Source organism: Ursus arctos, unplaced genomic scaffold, assembly GCF_023065955.2.
Source record: "Ursus arctos isolate Adak ecotype North America unplaced genomic scaffold, UrsArc2.0 scaffold_23, whole genome shotgun sequence".
Classification (NCBI taxonomy): Eukaryota; Metazoa; Chordata; class Mammalia; order Carnivora; family Ursidae; genus Ursus; species Ursus arctos.
Window position 1 is genome coordinate 40,713,461 of NW_026622908.1, and position 18,857 is coordinate 40,732,317.

At 61.8% G+C, this 18,857-nt stretch overlaps 5 protein-coding genes across 8 annotated transcripts; 4 read left to right on the forward strand and 1 right to left on the reverse strand.

Moving 5' to 3' along the window:
* The first annotated feature begins 308 nt into the window (after positions 1 to 308).
* Positions 309 to 3,551, forward strand: DNAJC4 (DnaJ heat shock protein family (Hsp40) member C4). 2 transcript variants are annotated; one of them, XM_026483378.4, is made up of 6 exons: positions 309 to 791; positions 1,463 to 1,556; positions 2,035 to 2,219; positions 2,305 to 2,469; positions 3,179 to 3,265; positions 3,359 to 3,551. In XM_026483378.4, exons 1-6 carry the CDS (start codon positions 667 to 669, stop codon positions 3,459 to 3,461), a joined length of 759 nt encoding a protein of 252 aa, XP_026339163.1. In that variant the 5' UTR covers positions 309 to 666; the 3' UTR covers positions 3,462 to 3,551. The 2 variants fall into 2 exon arrangements, with proteins under 2 accessions (XP_026339163.1, XP_026339164.1); XM_026483379.4 differs by having other exon boundaries at positions 319 to 791; positions 2,308 to 2,469.
* A 431-nt stretch (positions 3,552 to 3,982) lies between these two features.
* Positions 3,983 to 7,299, forward strand: VEGFB (vascular endothelial growth factor B). 2 transcript variants are annotated; one of them, XM_026483369.4, is made up of 7 exons: positions 3,983 to 4,155; positions 4,722 to 4,764; positions 5,078 to 5,274; positions 5,445 to 5,518; positions 5,738 to 5,773; positions 6,030 to 6,265; positions 6,853 to 7,299. In XM_026483369.4, the coding sequence occupies exons 1-6, from the start codon at positions 4,096 to 4,098 to the stop codon at positions 6,241 to 6,243; spliced, it is 624 nt and encodes a 207-aa protein (XP_026339154.1). In that variant the 5' UTR covers positions 3,983 to 4,095; the 3' UTR covers positions 6,244 to 6,265; positions 6,853 to 7,299. The 2 variants fall into 2 exon arrangements, with proteins under 2 accessions (XP_026339154.1, XP_026339155.1); XM_026483370.4 differs by having other exon boundaries at positions 3,985 to 4,155; positions 6,131 to 6,265.
* Positions 7,300 to 9,089: 1,790 nt separating this feature from the next.
* Positions 9,090 to 11,880, forward strand: FKBP2 (FKBP prolyl isomerase 2). Of its 2 annotated transcripts, none has more exons than XM_026483366.4 (6): positions 9,090 to 9,197; positions 10,450 to 10,618; positions 10,949 to 11,061; positions 11,183 to 11,229; positions 11,589 to 11,624; positions 11,714 to 11,880. In XM_026483366.4, the coding sequence occupies exons 1-6, from the start codon at positions 9,136 to 9,138 to the stop codon at positions 11,773 to 11,775; spliced, it is 489 nt and encodes a 162-aa protein (XP_026339151.1). In that variant the 5' UTR covers positions 9,090 to 9,135; the 3' UTR covers positions 11,776 to 11,880. The 2 variants fall into 2 exon arrangements, with proteins under 2 accessions (XP_026339151.1, XP_026339153.1); XM_026483368.2 differs by lacking the exon at positions 9,090 to 9,197 and adding an exon at positions 9,674 to 9,727.
* On the forward strand, positions 9,301 to 10,274 carry LOC125282585 (translation initiation factor IF-2). The gene has a single exon (XM_048217678.2). It carries the CDS (start codon positions 9,346 to 9,348, stop codon positions 10,141 to 10,143), a length of 798 nt encoding a protein of 265 aa, XP_048073635.1. The 5' UTR covers positions 9,301 to 9,345; the 3' UTR covers positions 10,144 to 10,274.
* A 400-nt stretch (positions 11,881 to 12,280) lies between the features above and the next one.
* On the reverse strand, positions 12,281 to 14,665 carry PPP1R14B (protein phosphatase 1 regulatory inhibitor subunit 14B). The gene is given in 6 exon segments (XM_026483365.4): positions 12,281 to 12,616; positions 12,712 to 12,744; positions 13,042 to 13,125; positions 14,225 to 14,506; positions 14,508 to 14,614; positions 14,617 to 14,665. Coding segments are annotated over 6 exon segments (609 nt in total). The 5' UTR covers positions 14,651 to 14,665; the 3' UTR covers positions 12,281 to 12,547.
* Positions 14,666 to 18,857: the final 4,192 nt, after the last annotated feature.

Sequence of the window (18,857 nt, forward strand, 5' to 3'; positions counted from 1 at the left end):
GGTGAGGGTCCGGGCCTCCTATGGGGTGGAAGCTGCTTTATGAAAGATGTCTCGCTGCACAGCTGACTAACAGCCGTGTTCCCGGCACAGAGCGACGAAAGCTGGGTCGAAAGCCGCAATGAGGGCGGGCAGCATCCCTCCTGCTTCGCGGATGGGCGCCAGGAGCCCTTCCGCGGGTCCGCGGGCCTCAACCTCGTTGGGCGGGCCCGAGGCGCCAAAAGCCAATGGGTGTGCGGGGTGTGGCCTTCGACGCACGTCCGGACCTTCCGGCTCGGTAGGCGTGGTCTGGGCGGCTAAGCCACTGAGAATGTGGAGGCGGGGCCTGAATAGGCGCTGGAGTTGGCGGCCGCGGAATCCGTGAGCGCAGCGGAGGCGGGGCTTGGCGGGCCCCTCCTTCACCCGCCCCCAAGCTCGCAGGGTCGGGATGGGGGTCTCGGTGTCCGGGACTGCTTGTCTCGGACACCGAGACCAGTGTGGGGAGGGGCCCTGGACGCCCGGGTCAGAGGCAGGGGCAGGTCCAGGACACTGGGGTCTGGTCCCGAGTAAAGGAGGCCCCACCGCCCCTGGGTTCCCCAAGGCAGCTTCAGTTTGCCTTCGCAAGTAAACGGGGCCAGGCCCTTCCCTTTGGCCCCGGAGTGTTTGAAGTGTGGTCCTATTCTGGTCCTAATGCCCTCCTCTTCGTGGCCTCCTTTCAAACGCCGCCTGCCTGTCGCCATGCTGTCCCTGTTCCTGTGCCGGTTGTGGCCCCGCAGCCCTCCCACCCGGCTCTTCTCAGCGGCCACCGGGCAGCGGTGAGTCGGGGGCCGGGGGCAGCCCCCCCCCCCCATTCAGTGGGTTTTCCTTGAGGAGAGCCTGCCCAGCTCCAGGCCTGAACGTAGCTACTACGGTAGTTGTGATCTCTCTATTCTGTCAGGTGCCTTACAGGCTGTTTCAGGTAACCCTCGCCTTCACGATGGAGGACACAAGATCATACAGCAAGTTAGGTGGCAATAGTGGAATTTGAGTCCAAGCCAAACTCAGTGCTCTTTTCACGACTGTAGTGGTCGTCAAGCATCATTGTGCAACTCACTGGAGGGCTGGGGTGGGGGTGGCTTACAAAAATGCAAATTCCTAGGCCCTGTTCTGGAGATTCTGATCTGCAGGCATGAAGTGGGGTTCGCGAATCTGTTTTTGCTTTTTTTTTTTTTAAACAAACTTCCGGGGTGTTTCTGACACAAGGGGTCTGAGGGCTACACGTTGAGATGTTCTGATCTGCACCATACCTGAAATGCTCAAAAAGGGAGGGATGATTTGGAGGTGGATCTCCCTTGGCACCGACCTCAGCTTCCTCACCTCCTGGTTTCTTTTCTTTTTCCTCCTGGTTTCTGAGTTGAGGAGTGTGGTCCAGGGGGGCTGGGAGGAGGAGGGGGGGAATATCCTCTGTGTTTCCATAGCCCCTGCAGTTTCTGGCTTATCTCCACAGGTCTGGCCCCAGGAACTACTATGAACTGTTAGGGGTGCATCCTGGTGCCAGCACTGAAGAAGTTAAGCGAGCTTTCTTCTCCAAGTCCAAAGAGGTACCAGTGGTCCTAGATGGGGAGGAAGGAGGGTCAGTCTGAGCCAGATAGGGTACATTTCAGACTCCCAGGAGTGGAGTTGAGTGGCTCATTCTGGATGGTGCCACATTCCCTTAGCATGTATAGAGAGGGCAGAGTTCTGGCCAGTTGGGAGGAAAGGTTGGGGGCAGGAGCCAGGGCTTCTGTGTGGTGGGCTGGACTTGGCTCTTTTGACCTGCCTGCTCTTGAGAAAGCCTGGACCTGGGCATATGGCGAGAGCCAGGCAGCAGGTGGGGAGGGCCTGAACAAGGGGAGGGGGCAGGAGTCTGTGGTTCCTGACTCTTCGGCCTTCTAGAGGGGTGGGCAGCCCTGAGATTGAGGGTTCCTGTCCAGGCAGGGCCTCTGAGAGTGATTTGAGCCTTTGTGGGTGGACATTATTGGGATGGGTTCTGTGAAGGGCCATGGAAAAAGAGCTGAAGAGAGTCCTGCCCCACCCCAGCTGCACCCTGACCGGGACCCTGGGAATCCAGCCCTGCACAGCCGCTTTGTGGAGCTGAGCGAAGCGTACCAAGTGCTCAGCCGAGAGCAGAGCCGCCGCAGCTATGATCACCAGCTCTGCTCAGCAGCTCCTCCAAAGTCTCCAGGAGCCACAGCGCATCCCGGGTCTGCTCATGGAGCACACAGGTACAGTCGTCCTGCCCCGGCTTGCCCCACCCCCCGCGTCTCCTGGGGAGCCTCATCCCCACACTTCCTTTCTTCCCCCTCCCAGCAGCTCCTGGGAACCCCCCAATGCACAGTACTGGGCCCAGTTTCATGGTGTGAGGCCTCAGGGACCGGAGTCGAGGCAGCAGCAGCACAAACACAACCAGCGGGTGCTGGGGTACTGCGTCCTGATCATGCTGGCGGGTATGGGCCTGCACTATGTGGCCTTCAGGTGATCTCTGCCTTCCCCCTGGGGTGATGGGCAGAGGGCAGGGGGAGGGGAAGCCCACTGTGGTCAGCCACACATCCACCTGTGGGGCCTGCACTTTTGTGTCTCTCAGGCTAAGAATGGCATGAAATAGGTCTCCTGAGCGTCTCCTTACTTGGCAGGGGTAGCTCTGCATTCACTAAAGGCTAATGTCATTTTCCGTTTTTTTTGGCATTTGAATGTAAATCTTGGGTGCTGCTGCCAGGGCGTGCTGGAGCCATCGAAGAGCAGGCCCAAGAAGGAAATATGTTGTAACTGGGCCTCACCGGCAGCTATCCTCGCTTGTTGGGCAATCGGCTATCTCCCTGCCACCCTTTTACGCATGCCCTGGATACCGAGGCTCCCCAACAAAGCTGCCCAATGACTGGTGCCCACAGCTAGCAGGCTGCCGAGCTCAGTGATGGAGATGTATACCCTTGCTAGTCTCCGGCGAGGAGGAACACCCCGATGTTCAGACCTGCTGTCTCCGCCTTCCACAGAACAGCCGGGGACCTGGGTCACCAGCGGACGCTGGAAAAGCCCCGGCCGTTCTGGGCCCCTCTCCCCGCCTAGCGCAGGCAGTTAGGCAGGGGTCCTCACAGATGTAAAGCTGTGAGACCCTAGAGTGGCATGGTCGGCGTGGGATGGATTTGGGGGACCGCAGGGATTGGGGTTAATTGCAACCCCCTTGCAGGAAGCTGGAGCAGATGCACAGGAGCTTCATGGACGAAAAGGATCGCATCATTACAGCCATCTACAATGACACACGGGCTCGCGCCAGGTCTGTCCCTGCGTCATCCTGCCCTCCCTTCACTGTCCCGGCACCACCCTCCGGGATCCTACGTCCTGACCGCCCAGGTGCTCTCTCCTGCAGGGCCAACAGAGCGAGGCTCCAGGAGAATCTGCAGAGGCGGCAGCAGCAGCCACCACCTGGAGACCCAGGGATCCCGACTCCGTTCACAGGCACCCGCCCATGAGCGGCTCATGGGGGCTGCCCTGTGTTCCCTCCTTGGTACCCCGCGGGACTTCCCACTCCCCAAAACGCGTGCAATAAAGTGCTTCTCAGAGCTCGTGCCCGGCTCCTTGCTTTCGGCCCAGCGGCCCCCTCCCGGGCCTCGCCGGGAGACAGCACCCCGCCCTCCGGGTCCTGGCGGCGGCGACCCGGGAGCCCGGCCCCCTGGGCGGTGCGTCCCCTTTCCCCTGCTGCGGCGGGCGGGGGGTGTGTGGAGGGGGCGGGCCCCGGCGGCGGCCTCGCCCCCCCTCCCCCGCCCCGCCCCCGCCCCGCGGCCCGGTGGGGAGCGCGTGTCTGGGTCACATGAGCCGCCCGCCCGCCAGCCCGGGCCCGGCCCCCCGCCGCCCCCGCCGTCCCCGCCGCCGCCGCCCGCCGCCACCGGCCGCCCGCCCGCCCGGCTCCTCCGGCCGCCGCTGCTGCGCTGCGCTGCGCTGCCTGCGCTCAGGGCTCGGGAGGGGGCCGCGGAGGAGCCGCCCCCCGCGCCCGGCCCCCGCCCGCCGCGCCCGGGCCCGCGCCATGGGGCTCTGGCTGCCGACGCCCCCCGCGCCACCGGGCTAGGGCGATGCGGGCGCCCCCGGCGCGCGGCCCCCGCGGGCACCATGAGCCCCCTGCTCCGCCGCCTGCTGCTCGCCGCGCTCCTGCAGCTGGCCCCCGCCCAGGTACGTGCGTCCCCGACATCCCTCCCGCCCGCCGTGCCCTCTCTCAAGGTTGGCGGAAGTGGGGAGACGCGGAGCCGCCTCTGCCTCGGGGATCCGCGGGGTCCGGTTGCGGACCGGGGCGTGGTGGGGATCCGGCCAGGGCATCCCCCGGGAGGAGTCCCTCCGCGCCGGCCCGCCAGCCCGCCGGCCCATCTGCCCAGCCCCGGGCCACTCCCCTGCCCCACCCCGTCCCCTGGGCTCGGCCGGGGGCGGAGATGCTTGGTGCCCGCAGGACTTGGTTCGGCGCCCACTTGCCCCCTCCTGACCTGCGGCCTCCGAATCAGCCGGCCCCCTGCTTGGATATTGGACGCCACCGCCGCTGCCGCCGCCACCGTCGTGGTTGGGGCAGGTCTCAGGTGGCCAAGAGAGGATAGGTAAAGCTAGAGTGACCCCAGGAGCAGAGCAATCTGGAAAAATGTCACAGAGGAGTTGAAGCCTTTTGACGGCCAGGGCAGAGCCCTGGGGACAGTGACAGGGCCAGCCCTTCCTTGAGTGCACCTTGGGTCCAGGTCCCTTCTCTCCTACAGGGCCCTGTGTCCCAGCCTGATGCCCTCGGCCACCAGAAGAAAGGTAATAGTAACGATAACTGCACTAACCAGCACTGAGACGGTTTGCCCGACAGTTTGTGTAATCCCAGTCACTCTCCAAGACGCAAACTCTTACTCTGCCCATTTCACAGAAGAGGAAATTGAGGCAGTGGGGTTCCTGGGGTCTTGGGCAGGGGAAGACAGGTTGTGAGGGCAGAGAGAGGACTGGCGGAGGGTGGCTGTGACACAGGAATGAGAGAGAACAGCTGCACGGGACAGGGGACAGGGGACAGGGGAACCAGGGAGAAGCTGCAGGAAATCCAGCCTGGACTTAACCCTTGTGCATCTGCCCCCAGTGGTGTCATGGATAGATGTGTATGCCCGTGCCACCTGCCAGCCGCGGGAGGTGGTGGTGCCCCTGACCGTGGAGCTCATGGGCTCCATGGCCAAGCAACTGGTGCCCAGCTGCGTGACGGTGCAGCGCTGCGGTGGCTGCTGCCCTGACGACGGCCTGGAGTGCGTGCCCACCGGGCAGCACCAAGTCCGAATGCAGGTGCTGGGGCAGGTGGGGTGTGCCCGGCTGGGGTGGATGCTGGTGCTCTGGGGGCGGTGGCCAGAGCCTTACCTGGTGGGCAAGCTGTTCTCCCTCCAGCCCATGAGGCATTCCCTCCCCTGCCGCCGCATCGTCTCTCACATTGTCTCTCCTCCATCTCTGGGATACAGATCCTCATGATCCGTTACCCGAGCAGTCAGCTGGGCGAGATGTCCCTGGAAGAACACAGCCAGTGTGAATGCAGGTGCCAGCCAGCCCCACTTCTGAGCTCGCAGAGACCAGGCTCCGGGGATGGCAGGGCGGGGGGGTGGGGGTTGCGGGGCACAGTGGTACACCACAGTGGGGACCAGATTTCCAAGACTTGAACTGGAGTAGGCCTGGGATCCGGGGTAAGAGAGTAGGAGGCTTGGCTTTTCTGATCCTCTTCCCCTTCTTGTCTTTGTCTGTCCCTCTTACTTTTCAGACCAAAAAAGAGAGAGAGTGCTCTGAAGCCGGACAGGTGAGTCTCTTGGGCTTTTGCTGAGGTGGGGTTGGAGCCCAGGCCCAGCAGCCAGAATGTAAAGTGTGGATGGGGTGGGGTAGGGGAGGGGGGTGTATGAGTGTGTCAGGAAGCTGCAGTCCCATCCCCTCTTTCTCCTCCCACTGTGTCCCCCGTCCCCTTTTCCTCTGCTCCCCGAGACTGTGCGCTCTGACCCAACCCCAGCTCCTGGGAAGACTTTTCTTTCCCGCCCCAGACATGTTGCTTCTCCTCCTAGGGCTTCCACTCCCCACCACCGCCCCCAGCCCCGCTCCATTCCGGGCTGGGACTCTGTCCCCGGAGCACCCTCCCCAGCTGACATCACCCATCCCACTCCAGCCCCAGGCCCCTCTGCCCACGCTGCACCCAGCGCCGCCAGCGCCCTGACCCCAGGACCTGCCGCTGTCGCTGCCGACGCCGCAGCTTCCTCCGTTGCCAAGGGCGGGGCCTAGAGCTCAACCCAGACACTTGCAGGTGAGGAGCTGCGGGAAGGCATCGGGCCGGGAGTGGGCCCGGGGTGAGCCTGCCAGGGAAGGGGAAGCCGCTGAATGTGCTGAACAAATATTTACCAAGCATGCACTGGCACTGGGATCAGTGTAAACAGAGTTCACATTCTCATGTGGGAGTCGGACGTGAGGATATGTGATGCCAGCAGAGGAGGTCAAGGGCTGACATTGGGGCACCCGACATGGTCTCCGAGAGGTCACAGATGCCCCGAAGGTAACATCTGTCTGCAGTGAAGATGAGAGAGACGGCTCTCCAATTTGTGAAGCTCTGGGCCTTCCTAAAAGCCCCCATGGGAGACATTTGTCGCACCTTGTGGGCTCTGTGAGAGGCCAGGGGACACCATGGAATCCTTGTCCACCCTTGTCTGAGATGCTTCTCGTCACTCCTCCCTTCCACAGAGAGGCCATGGGGTGGCATCACGTGGGCAGGCCAGTTGGGGCTCACCAGGAGTGGTGGGAGAAAATGGGGTTCACAGAAGGTAACAAAGGGGTGAATCTAGAAGTGCAGGGGCTGAGCCATGCCCGCATGAACAGACCCCTTCCTCCCTTCCTCAGGTGCCGGAAGCTGCGAAGGTGACACGTTGCCTTTCAGACTCAGCAGGGCCACTTGCCTCACAGGCCACCCCTGCCCCCAGAGGGGGACAGGAGGGCAACATGTTGAGAAGAGCCCAGTCCCAAGATCTCCGTGTGGGCAGAAGCTGCTCCAGGACCTGGGCCTCTCAGAGGACTTCCTAGCTGTCCCGGGTCCCTCCAGGCTGCCGTCCAGCAGGGTGGGCAGCTGGACGAGGAGATGTGTAGGCAGCACCAAGTATCACGGACTAACTCGGGAGAGAAGGGGTCCCATCTCAGTTTTCAACCACCATGTACAAGTGAGCATCTTACAGCGGGCTCCTCTGTCCCCTCACTAAGAAGACACCGATCCTGCGCACATATTGGGAATCGGGCTTCAGTGTGAGAACTGTGACCCCCCCGACCCTGATAAAAGAGATGGAAGGAACTGTCCCTGCCTGTGTCACTGTTTGTCACTGTCCTGGCTGGGGGATTCAGGCACTTTGCATCACACTGCCTCCTCGAACCAGAGCTGGTCTTACTCCCTCATTATGCCGATGGAGGAAACGAGACCCGAGGTCCCCCACCAGGTCACAGACGGAGCCGGAACTGTGTATTCGTCACAGTCCTGTTGTCACATCCAGGCCCTGTCCTCCTTGTTCATCACAAAGGCTGCTTTCTGGAAGGAGATGGCCTGCTGTGGCCAATGAGCTTGAGGTGGGACCCAGATCTGCTGAATGATCTTGGTTGTCACTGCCCCCTCTCTGAGCCTCAGCTTCCACCCTTGGGCTCCAGGAAAGTCTGAGTACGTCTTCACTTGATAGAAAAACCCATCTTCTCTGCTGGGCAGCGCTCCATATGTAAGCTACTTCCTCTAGCTTAACTCTAAAGCCACGCACCTGCCCTGTCCCCACCAGTACCAAAGGGCTGTGGCTGGTGGGCTCGGTTTGGGAGATAGGTCCCCTCACCCCAACCACACAGTTTTCTCCACCTTCACCTCCCTTCCCCTTGGGCTCCCCTCACCAGCCCCTGCTTGGGATTCTCCTGACTTTTGTCTGACCCAGCCTAAGCTCAGTGCCCAGCCTTCTGCCTGCAGCCTCCAGTGTCCCTGGGGCGGAGCGGTGAGGGGTGGACCAAAGGCCAACCTTGGGGACCCAATGCTTTGCCCTGCTGAGACAGGACATTCAGGGGCTAACCCAAAGCGGCTACCCTAATGCAGGCCTTCTCTGAGGTGTGAGATTGGAGGGCAGGGTAGTGATCTTGTTGGGCCTCAGGCAGGAGTGGGGTTAAATCAGAAGAGACAATTCCTGACAGTGATTACCAACTTCAAATCATTTTTCTCAGTTATGCTGTCACCTAAAATGCCATAGCTCAACTGAAGTGAGACAGATGATGGCTGGGGACCCTAGAGCTGGCCCCTCTCCAGCCCACTTAGTGCTGGACACACACAATGTTTCATATGCACCCCTTTGCTTAGTCCTCAATTCTCAGGTCAGCACTGCTGATTATCTTCCTTTTTCAGTTGAGGAAAACTCTGAGGCTTAGAAAGGCTGATGGACCTGGGTATGTGACCGCTAGTCGGCTGTCTCTAACACTCAATTTAGGTTTCGTTGCCTCCCAACTACAAGTTCATTACTTCAATTGAGAGATGTTGACTGCACACGGCTGGGTGCTGGGGCACCTGAAAATACCAGTCTGGTTGGGGAACAGGCCCAGCCAGACCACTGTCATGACTCAGTGGTCAGTGTGCGGCAGGTCGAGGCAGGCTTGGACGCCAGCGCGGAGCAAAGGGAGAGCATTAGCTGTGGGCCAGGGCCTGGTGGATGCAGGGCCGCAGTCCCACAGTGGCCCTGCCAGGTCCTACCAGGCCCAGGAACTTGCTCAAGGTCACATTGCCAGTCGATGATTGCAGACCCCAAATTCAAACCCAAGTCTGAAGCCCAGGCTCTTTCCACTGCAACTAACGAGATCGTGGATCCCGAAGAGGCCCAAGGGGACGTTTGAGAACGCTGTGGAAGAGCCAGGGGATGAAATAAAATGGCGTCTCAAGACCCCCTCCGGGAACCCCCGTCCGCCTGACCTTAATTTCACCTCGACCGGAAGTGCCGAAGGCACTTTAGGAAGTCACTTTCACCTAACCTTACCCACTACCCAGCCACCGGAAGTAGCGCGTCATCACGTGGTGGCGCGGGGGCGGGGCTGGGGGGAAAGGCCGCCCCAGCGGGCGTTGGCAGCGGGTTTCGCACAGTCCAATGAGGGCGGGCGGCGTGGCCCGGCCTGGTAGCGACGATGACGCGCCTGCGCAGAGGCAGAAGCGCGACTGGGGTTGACTCCGGGGGCGCGGCGAGGAGGTGAGCGGGGGCCACAGCCCGGGCTGGGGGGAGCCGGGGTGCAAGGGGGCAGGCTGGATCAGGCCGGGCAGGAGCGGGTCGGGGCTCCGAGTGTCAACGAGGGATAGGTTAGGTGGAAATTGGGGGTTGGGGTCGGAGCTGTCTGGGGATGCCGCAGGGGGAGGGTTCTCACGCCGCACGGGGCGGAGCCCCGGGAGTCGGGGCGGGACGTGGAACAGAGAAGGGTGGAACCTCTGAGCTGGTTCCAGTAGGAGGCGGAGCTCCGGAGCCAGGGGCGGGGCTAGGACAGGTGGGGGGTGGAGCCTGGCCCTTGGAGGAGGAGCTGAAACAGGCGGAAGGCGGAGCCTCGGGTTTGGAGACCGAGGGGGACGGAACCCAGGCGCTGGGGGCGGGCCTTCAGCCGGTGAGTGGTGTGGCTACCGTTCAGGAAAAGGGGTCTGGATCTGTTGAGGGCGGGGCTCCAGGGCAGGGGGCGGAACTACGTCCTCTAAAGGGTGGGGCCAAGGAGTCAAGCGAAGGGGTAGGCCCAGGTAATGGCCCGGGGCGTCCACGCGGGGGCGGTCTCCGCGGGGGCCGGGCCTGGGGACGCGGTAGGCCGAGAACTCCCCCAGGAGAGGTGGTGTGGGTGGAACGGGCTCGGCGGCCACCCGACACGGGGCCAGTATGGGTACCCCGCAGGCCCCCGAGGGCTCAGAGCTGGGGCGGCGCCCCCGGCGGAGGCACAGGCCCGGCCTGGGGGGTGCCTCCGGAGGATCGGGGCTCCCCGGAGCCACCCAGCGGCGATGTGTGGGTCCCTCGGGGCAGGCCCCCTGCAGCGGCCGCAGAAGTGTGGGTGTGCTGGGCGGGGGGCAACTGGGTGTGGCGTGAATGGGGTCGCCCAGTCGAGGCAACGGCTGGGCAGCCAGATAGGGTCTGGACTTTGCGTAAAGGGACGGGTGGGAATTGAAGAGTGGAGATGGGGACCGGGAGGGAAGGAAGGGCTGGGGGTGAGCAAAGGGGCGGGGCCCTGGCTGCTGTGGCCTCCCCTGACCCCCTCCCCCCGCTGCTGGGGTCCTCGGGCAAGCCCCCTTCTCACTGGACTGGTAAGTGTGGCCGCGGAGCCCGGGGGAGGGGGCGGTGACCCGGGACAAGGGGATCCCCAGGGGCAGGCAAGGTACGGTGGGGGTGGAATTCTCCTGGTACCTACTATTCCACGCCTTCCCCGCCCTACCCCCCGGTCGGTTGGTCGGTCGGTCGGGGTCTGTCCCCGCAGAGACATGAGGCTGAGCTGGGTCCTGACAGTACTGTCCATCTGCCTGAGCGCCCTGGCCACTGCTGCGGGGGCCGAGGGCAAACGGAAGCTGCAGATCGGGGTCAAGAAGCGGGTAGACCACTGTCCCATCAAATCGCGCAAGGGGGACGTCCTGCACATGCACTACACGGTGGGTGAGGGAGTGGAGCATTTGGGGTGGGTGGGGCTTCTGGGGACCTGAGAGGACTTGGAAACCAGATCCCTCATCCTACAAGGTGGGTGACCTTGGGCGAGTCCCCTCCCCCTTTTACACTAGTTTCCGTAGTTCTACCCTGCTGTTCACTGCCTGATTCCCAGGTTGGCACCAGCAAGCAATGACAATGTCCTATGAGCTGTCCAAGGCTCTGTCCCCTTCTAGGGCTATGGCTGCCAATGGGGAGCCCCCTTGGGGAGAGCAGCTGGGTGGGGAGGTGTGTCAGACTGGACCCTCCTCTTCACTGGCCTTCCCATGGTCCCACAGGGGAAGCTGGAAGATGGGACGGAATTTGACAGCAGCCTGCCCCAGAACCAGCCCTTTGTCTTCTCCCTGGGCACAGGCCAGGTCATCAAGGGCTGGGACCAGGGGCTACTGGGGTGAGTCGGGGGGCCATGGCTGTGGTTGAGGAGGTTGATTGTGGGAGGCAAGCCCCAGGGATAGGGTGGGGGGCAGGGAGCCTGGGTGCTTGCCATGTGCTGAACATGTGTTGTCCTGCAGGATGTGTGAGGGAGAAAAGCGCAAGCTGGTGATCCCATCAGAGTTGGGTAAGAGGCCCTTCCTGAGCCTGGATAGGGGAGTTGGGGGTGTGTGTCTGGGGAAGGGTGAAGGCTGGTTCAGCCTCTGCATTGGTCTCCACCCCGTCCATTCATTATGGCGCATGCCTCTGCCAAGTCTAGCTATGTCCAGCAGTGAGAACAGGGCAAGACCCCTGGGACACTGGATTCTGGTGCCCACCCTCTGCCCTGTACCAGACCTTTTGTAGCCCCTTCGCATCTCCATTACACCTTCTGCATTTCTGGCTTTCTTGTTGAGATGGGCAGAGGCCTGGCTTCAGCGGATGCCTGCCCCACACCTCTCCCTTTGCCAGGCTACAGCTTACTATTTCTTTGTGCATCTTTGACAGGGTACGGAGAGCGGGGAGCTCCCCCAAAGATTCCAGGTAATATACCTTCCTGCCCCCCATGTCCTGCACCCATCTCGTCTCCCTGTGGTCCTAGTTCTCATTCTGTCCCCTCTTCTCCCCTGCAGGTGGTGCAACCCTCGTGTTTGAGGTGGAGCTGCTCAAAATCGAGCGACGTTCAGAACTGTAGCGAAACTGGGGAGGGGCAGTGGAGAGGCCCCCATCAGGGACCAGACTGTTTAAAACAAAAAACAAAACAAAAAAAAACACACAAAAAAAAGACCCTTAAAGTCCATGGAGTGAGCCTGTGTGTGTTTGTGGGCCCCGAGAAACTGAACTAGCCCACAGCTTCAGCTGGTATACCCTCTCCCTTGGCATCACGTACCCCTCTTCTTTCTTGGCTACAGAGAGCCTTGGGGGTGCGCTCAGTGGCATGGGGATCACGATGGCCAGGCCCTAGGTGGCATAGTGGCCTCTTGCCCAGAGGAAAAGGAGTGTTCCTGCCTGCCAACAGCAACACCACTTCCCCCAGTTCCCCAGCCACTTCCAGCTCTTGGTCTGGGAGCCAGCACTGGGCTATCGCCATGGCTACGTGGCCCTCTGGAAGGCCTGCGGTCACCTGGGAAGCAGCTGAGCTGGCAGCAGCTGCAGAGCAGTGTGTCCCCCCAAAACAGACCAGCCGAGCCTGTGAGCTGCACCAAAGGCAAATCCTAACTTTATTAAAGGGCCGCGCCGCAGAGTCAATATAAAAACACAAAAAGTCCCATCAGTTTAATAACAATAAAAAACCCCAAAAATGGAAAACTGAGGGGGCAGGGAAGAGGCCCCTGGGCCAGGGGCACGGGGAGCCCTGCTCATGGCACCAGGCCTGGCCGCAGGGCCCCCCGGTATTGCTGTTGCTACGAGGTCGGGGGGGCAGCGATTGTCCTGTGGGAGCCACCGTTCACCTGGGTCAAGGACCCTTACTTCTTCTGGGGTGTGCTTAGCTTCTGCATGCCCCGGATCTTGTCCAGCAGGCCAGAGATGAAGGCCTGAACAGAAGGGAGGACATTAGGGAGACCAGACCTCAAGATGACAGAAACCCAGGCTCCTTTCACCCCAGCCTCCGGGGAAACCACCTACTTACCTCAGTGGGTTTGTAACAGTCAACCAGCAGCTCCTAGAAGGGCATGGAAGGGTAAGTGTAGGTGTGAGTTCTAAGGAACAAGGGACCCCGAGTTCATCTGTACCCACTTCCAAGGGAGTGGGGGCACCCCAAGGCACAGGCGATGCCACAGCCACTCAACAGCTAGGCAAGCATCATTAGCCCCATTTGACAGAGGCAGAAGCCGAGGCTCAACATCCCCGAGTTGAGTGACTAAAACCAAAGAAGGCTAAATCTAGAGCTTACCCAAGGGGCAGTGCCTCCAGGCAGCCCTCCCCTCCCTGATCCCCCTACCTGGCCCTGCTGTCTCACCTTGACCCTGGCAGCCCGGGTATCATCACTCTCCATGTCCAGGAGTTCATCCACATCAATCTCCAACTCTGGGATCTCCTCTTCCTGGGGTGGGGGTGGGGGAGGAGGGAGAGACAAGGGCCTGAGTTGGGAGAGAGGGTGTGAGAGGGGCTCTGGCTGAGGCCCCTGCCCTACCGCAGGATGAGCCAGCCTTCTTTGCCCAGCAGACAGCGGCAGCTGTCCGAGGAAGAAAACAGATCAGGCCTGTGCCAAGGCAAAACGCCCAGTGAGGGGGGGAGCTTCCTGTCCCTGCCAGTTGGGCACCGTGGGTGCCAGACAGGGCCAGACAGCTAGGGCTGGGGGACCCTGGGCTGAGAACCCTGCAGATGTGTTGCCCCAACTTCCCGGCCCCCCTCTCAGTCAGTGCACAGGTGGGGCCAGCTGTCTCAACTCCTCACAGCCCCTACCCCTCCCCCAAACACCTGTCACAGCTTCCCAGGAGTGGGGAGGAAGTAAAGGGTGAGGGGTCAGTGGGAAGGACCCAGGCCTGGTAAGGGGGAAACAAAGAGCCTATGCTTTGCTGAGGGAGGGGGTGCCGCCACCCCTCCCCCCCCCAGGAAGCGTCTATCCAGTCTGGAGCCAGCTGCATTCCAGGGCTGGTCTAGGGTAGGCAGCACAGGGCAAGCCCACTCCTCCACCCTGCCCCCCGGGGCCTGAGTCACCATTTGAGCAAGGAAGGAGTCATGGGGTGGAGAACCAGAACCCAGAGGACGGCTAGCCTGCCCCTACTCCGAAATGGAGCTGCAGGCTGGCCCATTAGAACAGCCCAGACCCTTTACAATCCCACCAGGCTTGCGCCTTTTACCAGTGTAGGTTAGCAGGCACCAGGTAGCCCTCCTTTCCACCGGCAGCCCAGGCTAGCCTCCTGCCCCCTACCCATGGCCCAGACTATCCCTTGAGGCTTCTGGAAGACCCCAAGCTTGACCAGGGTAGTGACACGAGGAAGTCATGAGGGAGAAGACAGGAGTGACTTAAGGTCAGACAAGAAAGAGCACACACTGGGGGCGGGGAGTATAGAAAGGGAGGGGAGCGCGCGGAAGCGTAGCGCCCATTGACTCCGGGTGACAGGCGGCGCGAGGTGGGGTTCCCAAGCAGCCCAACTAGGGTACGATTTTAGGGTGTCGGCGCAGAGTAGGGGACACACCTGGCAGTCGTAGAGGCGAGTGAGCTGCTCCAGGATCCACTCCTCCAAGTTGAGGCGCTTCCGTAGCTCCTTGCGGTCGTACTTGACGGTGACCTTCCCTTGGCGCCTCACTGGGCCCTCGTCGTCCGCGCCGCCCGGGCCCTCGCCTGCAGCCCCAGGGGGGCTCTGAAAGTAGACGCGGGGCCCTGGGCCACCACTGCCTGGCCCGGGGGCCGGGGCAGCCAACGCCGCGCCCCCCGCGGGGCCGCTGTCCGCCATGGCGGCCGCCGGGGCCACGTGCGCGCGTCGGGCCCCTCCCTGCGCCGCCGCCTCCGGGACGCCCGCCGGCTGGCTCCGGGCCGCAGGCTCGGGTTAGCTCGCGGGCTCGGTTCCGCACGGCTGCGCGGCGAGGGCGGCGGCGGGGGCGCCCGGGGGCAGCTGCAGCATGCGGAGCCCCCGGGCCTGGCCTGGCCGCGCCCCGCCCCCTCCCTGCCGATCCGCCCGCCCTTTGTCCCCCGCGGCCGCCGCCCGAGCCGCCGCCGCCGCCGCCGCCGCCGCGAAGCCGCTTTCTCTGTCTCGCTCGCTTCCCCCGCCCCCCGACCACACCCCCTTAAAGGGCCAGTCCCTCTGCAGGCCCCTCACTCCCACCCCGCCCCCGGCCAGGGGCTAGGGGAGGGTCTAGTCGTCAGGGGTTGGGTCCTGGCTGTCTGATATATCCCTCTTAAGCTTTCTACCTCTACCCTGGCGTTCTAGGCGCCCGGTAGCGGGATTTGGGCTCCCGCCGGGACCCTAGTATTCAGTCCTCACTGACGCAAAAACAGGGGTCATCTGGGAATGAAGGGGAGTGGGCAGTATGTGCAGGGTGGGGGTCTGGAGAGACTTGGGAGCCCCCGACGTCTGAGTCCTCCGGTCCTTGACCAGAGGAGGGCAAGCAGCCTTCTCCGCGTAGACCGACACGTGGACCAGGCTCCCAAGGGTGGAGGGGTGGAGAAAGCGGACAGGAGCTGCCCAGGTCCCCGGACGCCGTACTCGACGAGGACGCGCAACCCCCAAGGTGGAGGCCCAGGTTAGGGGTGAGTGGAACCGGCTCAAAGGCCTGAAGGGCTAGACCCTAGGCTGCCACCGCCCACCTGCCAAGATGGCGGCGGTGAACGGGATTATGGGAAATGTAGTTCTCGGCGTCTGTCCGGGCCTGGCCGCCCCTCCCCCTCAGCCGCGCTAGGGCGGGGAAACGCAGAACTTGTTTGGGGCGCCCTCGTTCGGCTGGCTTCGACAGGGCGCGGCCAGCCGCGCCTTCCCACCCCCCGCCCCGCACCTCCCTGCAACCTCTATGTGTACAAAGAGGGAACTCAGGAGTAAAGAGCTGAGAAATGGGGGAGACGGCACCCCCGATAATAAAGATGCTATCAGCTGACCCATAAAAAGCGTTCCTCGAGTCGGTTCCACACAGTCGGCTCCAGCGTGAGGCCACCTCATTCGCTCTCCCACAGATCGTTACCCTGCAGCGCCTCTGTCCTTCAGTTCTCACAGGCGCCTTACCTGGCGCACCTCTCTCCAGCAGACGGTGCATCTCATTTCCGCACTCCGCGAGGTCTTCCGTATCTCTGCATGGTCTCCCTCATTCATGGGATCTCTGTCTCCCACGTCTAGACTGTGTGCTCCGTGGGGCCAAGACTTACTGCTGATGCCCAACGCAGAGTGACCGGCTGGGCTTCAGACCCCCGTGTAGGAGCAGATGACCCGATTCTTGTTCAACCCCCAGCACTGGTGTCAGACTCCTAACTGTTGGCTGAACACGTGACTCAATGAAAGAATGAATGGCTTCCTCTGTGTCTAGCATTTCCTCAGAAGCCTGTGGCAGAGATTCAATGAGAAAATACGTGGAAGGGACAATGACAGTCCCACAGAGGTCGAGTCACACAGCTAGAGCTGGAGCTCAGCTGGTGAACCCAGGCCCCCTGACACAAAGTCTCTACTCACCATCCCCCCACCCCTAGATAGCACCCAACAAGGGCATACAGCCCCTCTGAGATGCTTCCACGGATGGCAGGCTCGCCCTCTGCAGTCCTAGGCTGAGTCTCCACACCTGAGGGGCAGTAAGTGGTTCTGTCCCAGCCTCTCACAGACATCTTCTCTCTGGATGTCAGAGAAGCCCACAGCAGCAGGCAGGGTTCAGAGAGAGGCTGAGACTGGCCCAAGGTCACCAGCTGGTGCTGCAGTCAAACTTGAACCCAGAACTTTGAGCTTACCCTGTAGCTGAGAAAAAGAGACAATGAATGCAGAGGCCGGGAAGGGTATGTGTTGCAGGAACAGCAACGTGGGCTTCTCCCTGAGGGGCCTGGGTTGGAGGCAGGCTCTTAGGGCTCATCCCAGGTCCCGTAGAGGGGGCTCACGCCTGCTCCCTCCCCAACCCTTCTCCTGGCCTTATCCTCCTGTCAGCCAGCTTGGGGAGCTGGTGGAGGGCTGACCCTCGCTTTCACAGATTAGGCAGGACCCATTCTTTCCACCAGGAGCCCCATCCCTGGCCTGGCCTCTGGCTCCCAGCCTGGCCTGTGGGAAGGGCAATTTCCCTGAGTCCAAATTCCCTACCACACCCTACCTCACCCCACCAGGGCAGGTCTGCTCTCTGAACCACAGCATTGATTCCGGCCTTAGGGGTGTTCGTAGTTAAGAGGGGAGACACGTACACCATAACTTGCTGTGGGAGTTATGGCCTACAGGCCATAAAGAGCTAGGTACCAGCCCCAGCTCTGTCTCCTCAATGCTGTGAGCCCAAGTGATGACTTTCCTATCCCTCCTGCCCTGAGGGCTAGTGTGAAGGCCTCCTGTCCAAATTTTGGGGTACCCCTGGGGGTTCTCTGGGCAGGGTGGGGAGGCTGACACTCCCGCTCTCCATTTTCTGTGCCATCCCCACTGCTCTGCTGCCTGGTCAGTCCCTTCCTATGGCCACCCACCCTGAGAATGTTAGTGCAGATGGTCATGCTGGCCGGCGGCCTTGTGGGAGGCTGGGCTGCCCTGCACAGAACCTCAGAGTGGAAGAACTGAGTTCAAATCCTAGCTCTGCCCAGCACCAAGGCCATGGGCAAGTCATTTATCTGCTCTGAGCCTCTTCTAGGGGGCTGATTCTACCAATCTCCAGGGGCTGGGGGCTGAGAGCTCCGTGCTGAGGGCCTGCATCCCAGCCATGGCTCTCCTGCCTAAACCCTCCCGGGACTGGAGTGTGCGGCCACCGTTGCTCGTCATCTTGCCAGCCTCAGACTGTGGCCTTCCCAGCCCCACCCCACCTGAGGTCCCAGCCCCCTCTCTACCAGAGTGCAGCTAAGGCTGCTTTCAGCACCTCTTTGAAGCAGAGGCCCTGGAGAGGGAGGGTCCCGTGGGCCAAGAGCTCACTTAATCGAGAGTAGAGGCGGAAGGACTGCCTTCCTTCCACCATTACTGCTTGCCGAGAAACCCTATTACCATTATCAAGACTGGAAGAAAGTGTCCAAGGAGGAAGGAGCCCTTTAATGGGGGCTACCCTGGCCTCAGGAGACATGGTGGGGGGGGAGTGGGAGGGAGAGGCTCAGGCTCAGGAAACAGGCTCCCATCCTGTTTTCCAAGGAGCTGCTGCTGCCCAGCATATCTATGAAATATCCTTGTCCAAGGCCTAGAACCCTGGCTCTGCCCCTGCTAGCCCCGGCACTGGCTGGCAGGCCCCCTGCCCCAGAGCTGATCTGTGCCCCTTCCTCTTCCTCCCTGATACCCCCCAGTCTGCTAGCCACTCCTCTGATGTCCAGCTGCCTGCAGCTAGGGCTCGTCTTGTACCCATTTGCTTATTTCACGCTCCCACGATCTCCAGCTTCTGGACAAGGTGACTGAGGCACAGAGGGGCTGGGTTCTGCTGGTAGACTTGAACCCAAGCCTGGAGGAGCAGAGGCCACCACTCTCCACCCTGAGTGGCTCTGCCCAATGAGATCTGGTAATCTCTGGATCTCTGAAGGGTCTGGTTCTGCTGTTCTTGTGAGAGAGGACGAGGGGATCACAAGTCCTGTCCCCTTTTCTTTGTCTCCTCAAGGACAAGGAATGGAGGCAGGATGAGCCAGCTTTCCAGTCAGAGGGCTAAAATCTTCCTACAAAGTTGTGTGACCTTGGGCAAGTCCCTTCTCCTCTCTGGGCCTCAAGCAGAAATCCCGCCCCACAGGGTCTCTGGCCAAGGCAAGGAGATTCCTTAGGTTCGAGTTGGTGTCCAACAAGGTGGGGATTTTGAGGATGGCCAGCACCAGGCAGGGCTCCCCTTAGGGGTCTGAGAGCCTGGGGCGAAGGGCCCTGCAGGGCCCGCTCCTCCTTGGCTGACCCCTCCTCCCCCAGAACCAGCTCCAGTCTCTTTCTGGGTTTCTAGGTGACTTGGCTGGCCCCTCTGGATGAGTTCTACTTTAAACCTACTGCTGCTACTGCCTCTGTATTGGGGGGGCTCCCACAGGGGCCCCCAGGCAGGAGCCCCCCCCAGCCAAGCCCTGCGGGAGGGGCTGCAGCCCCCACCTATCCCAGTGCCCATGTGCCTCCCCCCCCCCAACCCTGGAGCACAGATTTCAGGGCACCTGCTGTAGGCCAGGCACCGCAGAGCCCCTCTTCAACCCCCCTTGTCCATGGACACCCCGGAAGCTTCTGAGCCCTC

What these genes read in the sequence shown, in the direction of transcription:
- DNAJC4 (XM_026483378.4), top strand. Translation starts at nt 667, where the DNA reads ATGCCCTCCTCTTCGTGGCCTCCTTTCAAACGCCGCCTGCCTGTCGCC. An exon ending in CTGCACTATGTGGCCTTCAG is followed by an intron (nt 2,470 to 3,178) that starts GTGATCTCTGCC and finishes ACCCCCTTGCAG; the next exon opens with GAAGCTGGAGCAGATGCACA. An exon ending in GACACACGGGCTCGCGCCAG is followed by an intron (nt 3,266 to 3,358) that starts GTCTGTCCCTGC and finishes TCTCTCCTGCAG; the next exon opens with GGCCAACAGAGCGAGGCTCC.
- VEGFB (XM_026483369.4), top strand. Translation starts at nt 4,096, where the DNA reads ATGAGCCCCCTGCTCCGCCGCCTGCTGCTCGCCGCGCTCCTGCAGCTG. An exon ending in CCTCGGCCACCAGAAGAAAG is followed by an intron (nt 4,765 to 5,077) that starts GTAATAGTAACG and finishes ATCTGCCCCCAG; the next exon opens with TGGTGTCATGGATAGATGTG. An exon ending in AGCACCAAGTCCGAATGCAG is followed by an intron (nt 5,275 to 5,444) that starts GTGCTGGGGCAG and finishes TCTGGGATACAG; the next exon opens with ATCCTCATGATCCGTTACCC.
- FKBP2 (XM_026483366.4), top strand. Translation starts at nt 9,136, where the DNA reads ATGACGCGCCTGCGCAGAGGCAGAAGCGCGACTGGGGTTGACTCCGGG. An exon ending in TCCGGGGGCGCGGCGAGGAG is followed by an intron (nt 9,198 to 10,449) that starts GTGAGCGGGGGC and finishes CTGTCCCCGCAG; the next exon opens with AGACATGAGGCTGAGCTGGG. An exon ending in TCCTGCACATGCACTACACG is followed by an intron (nt 10,619 to 10,948) that starts GTGGGTGAGGGA and finishes ATGGTCCCACAG; the next exon opens with GGGAAGCTGGAAGATGGGAC.
- LOC125282585 (XM_048217678.2), top strand. Translation starts at nt 9,346, where the DNA reads ATGCCGCAGGGGGAGGGTTCTCACGCCGCACGGGGCGGAGCCCCGGGA.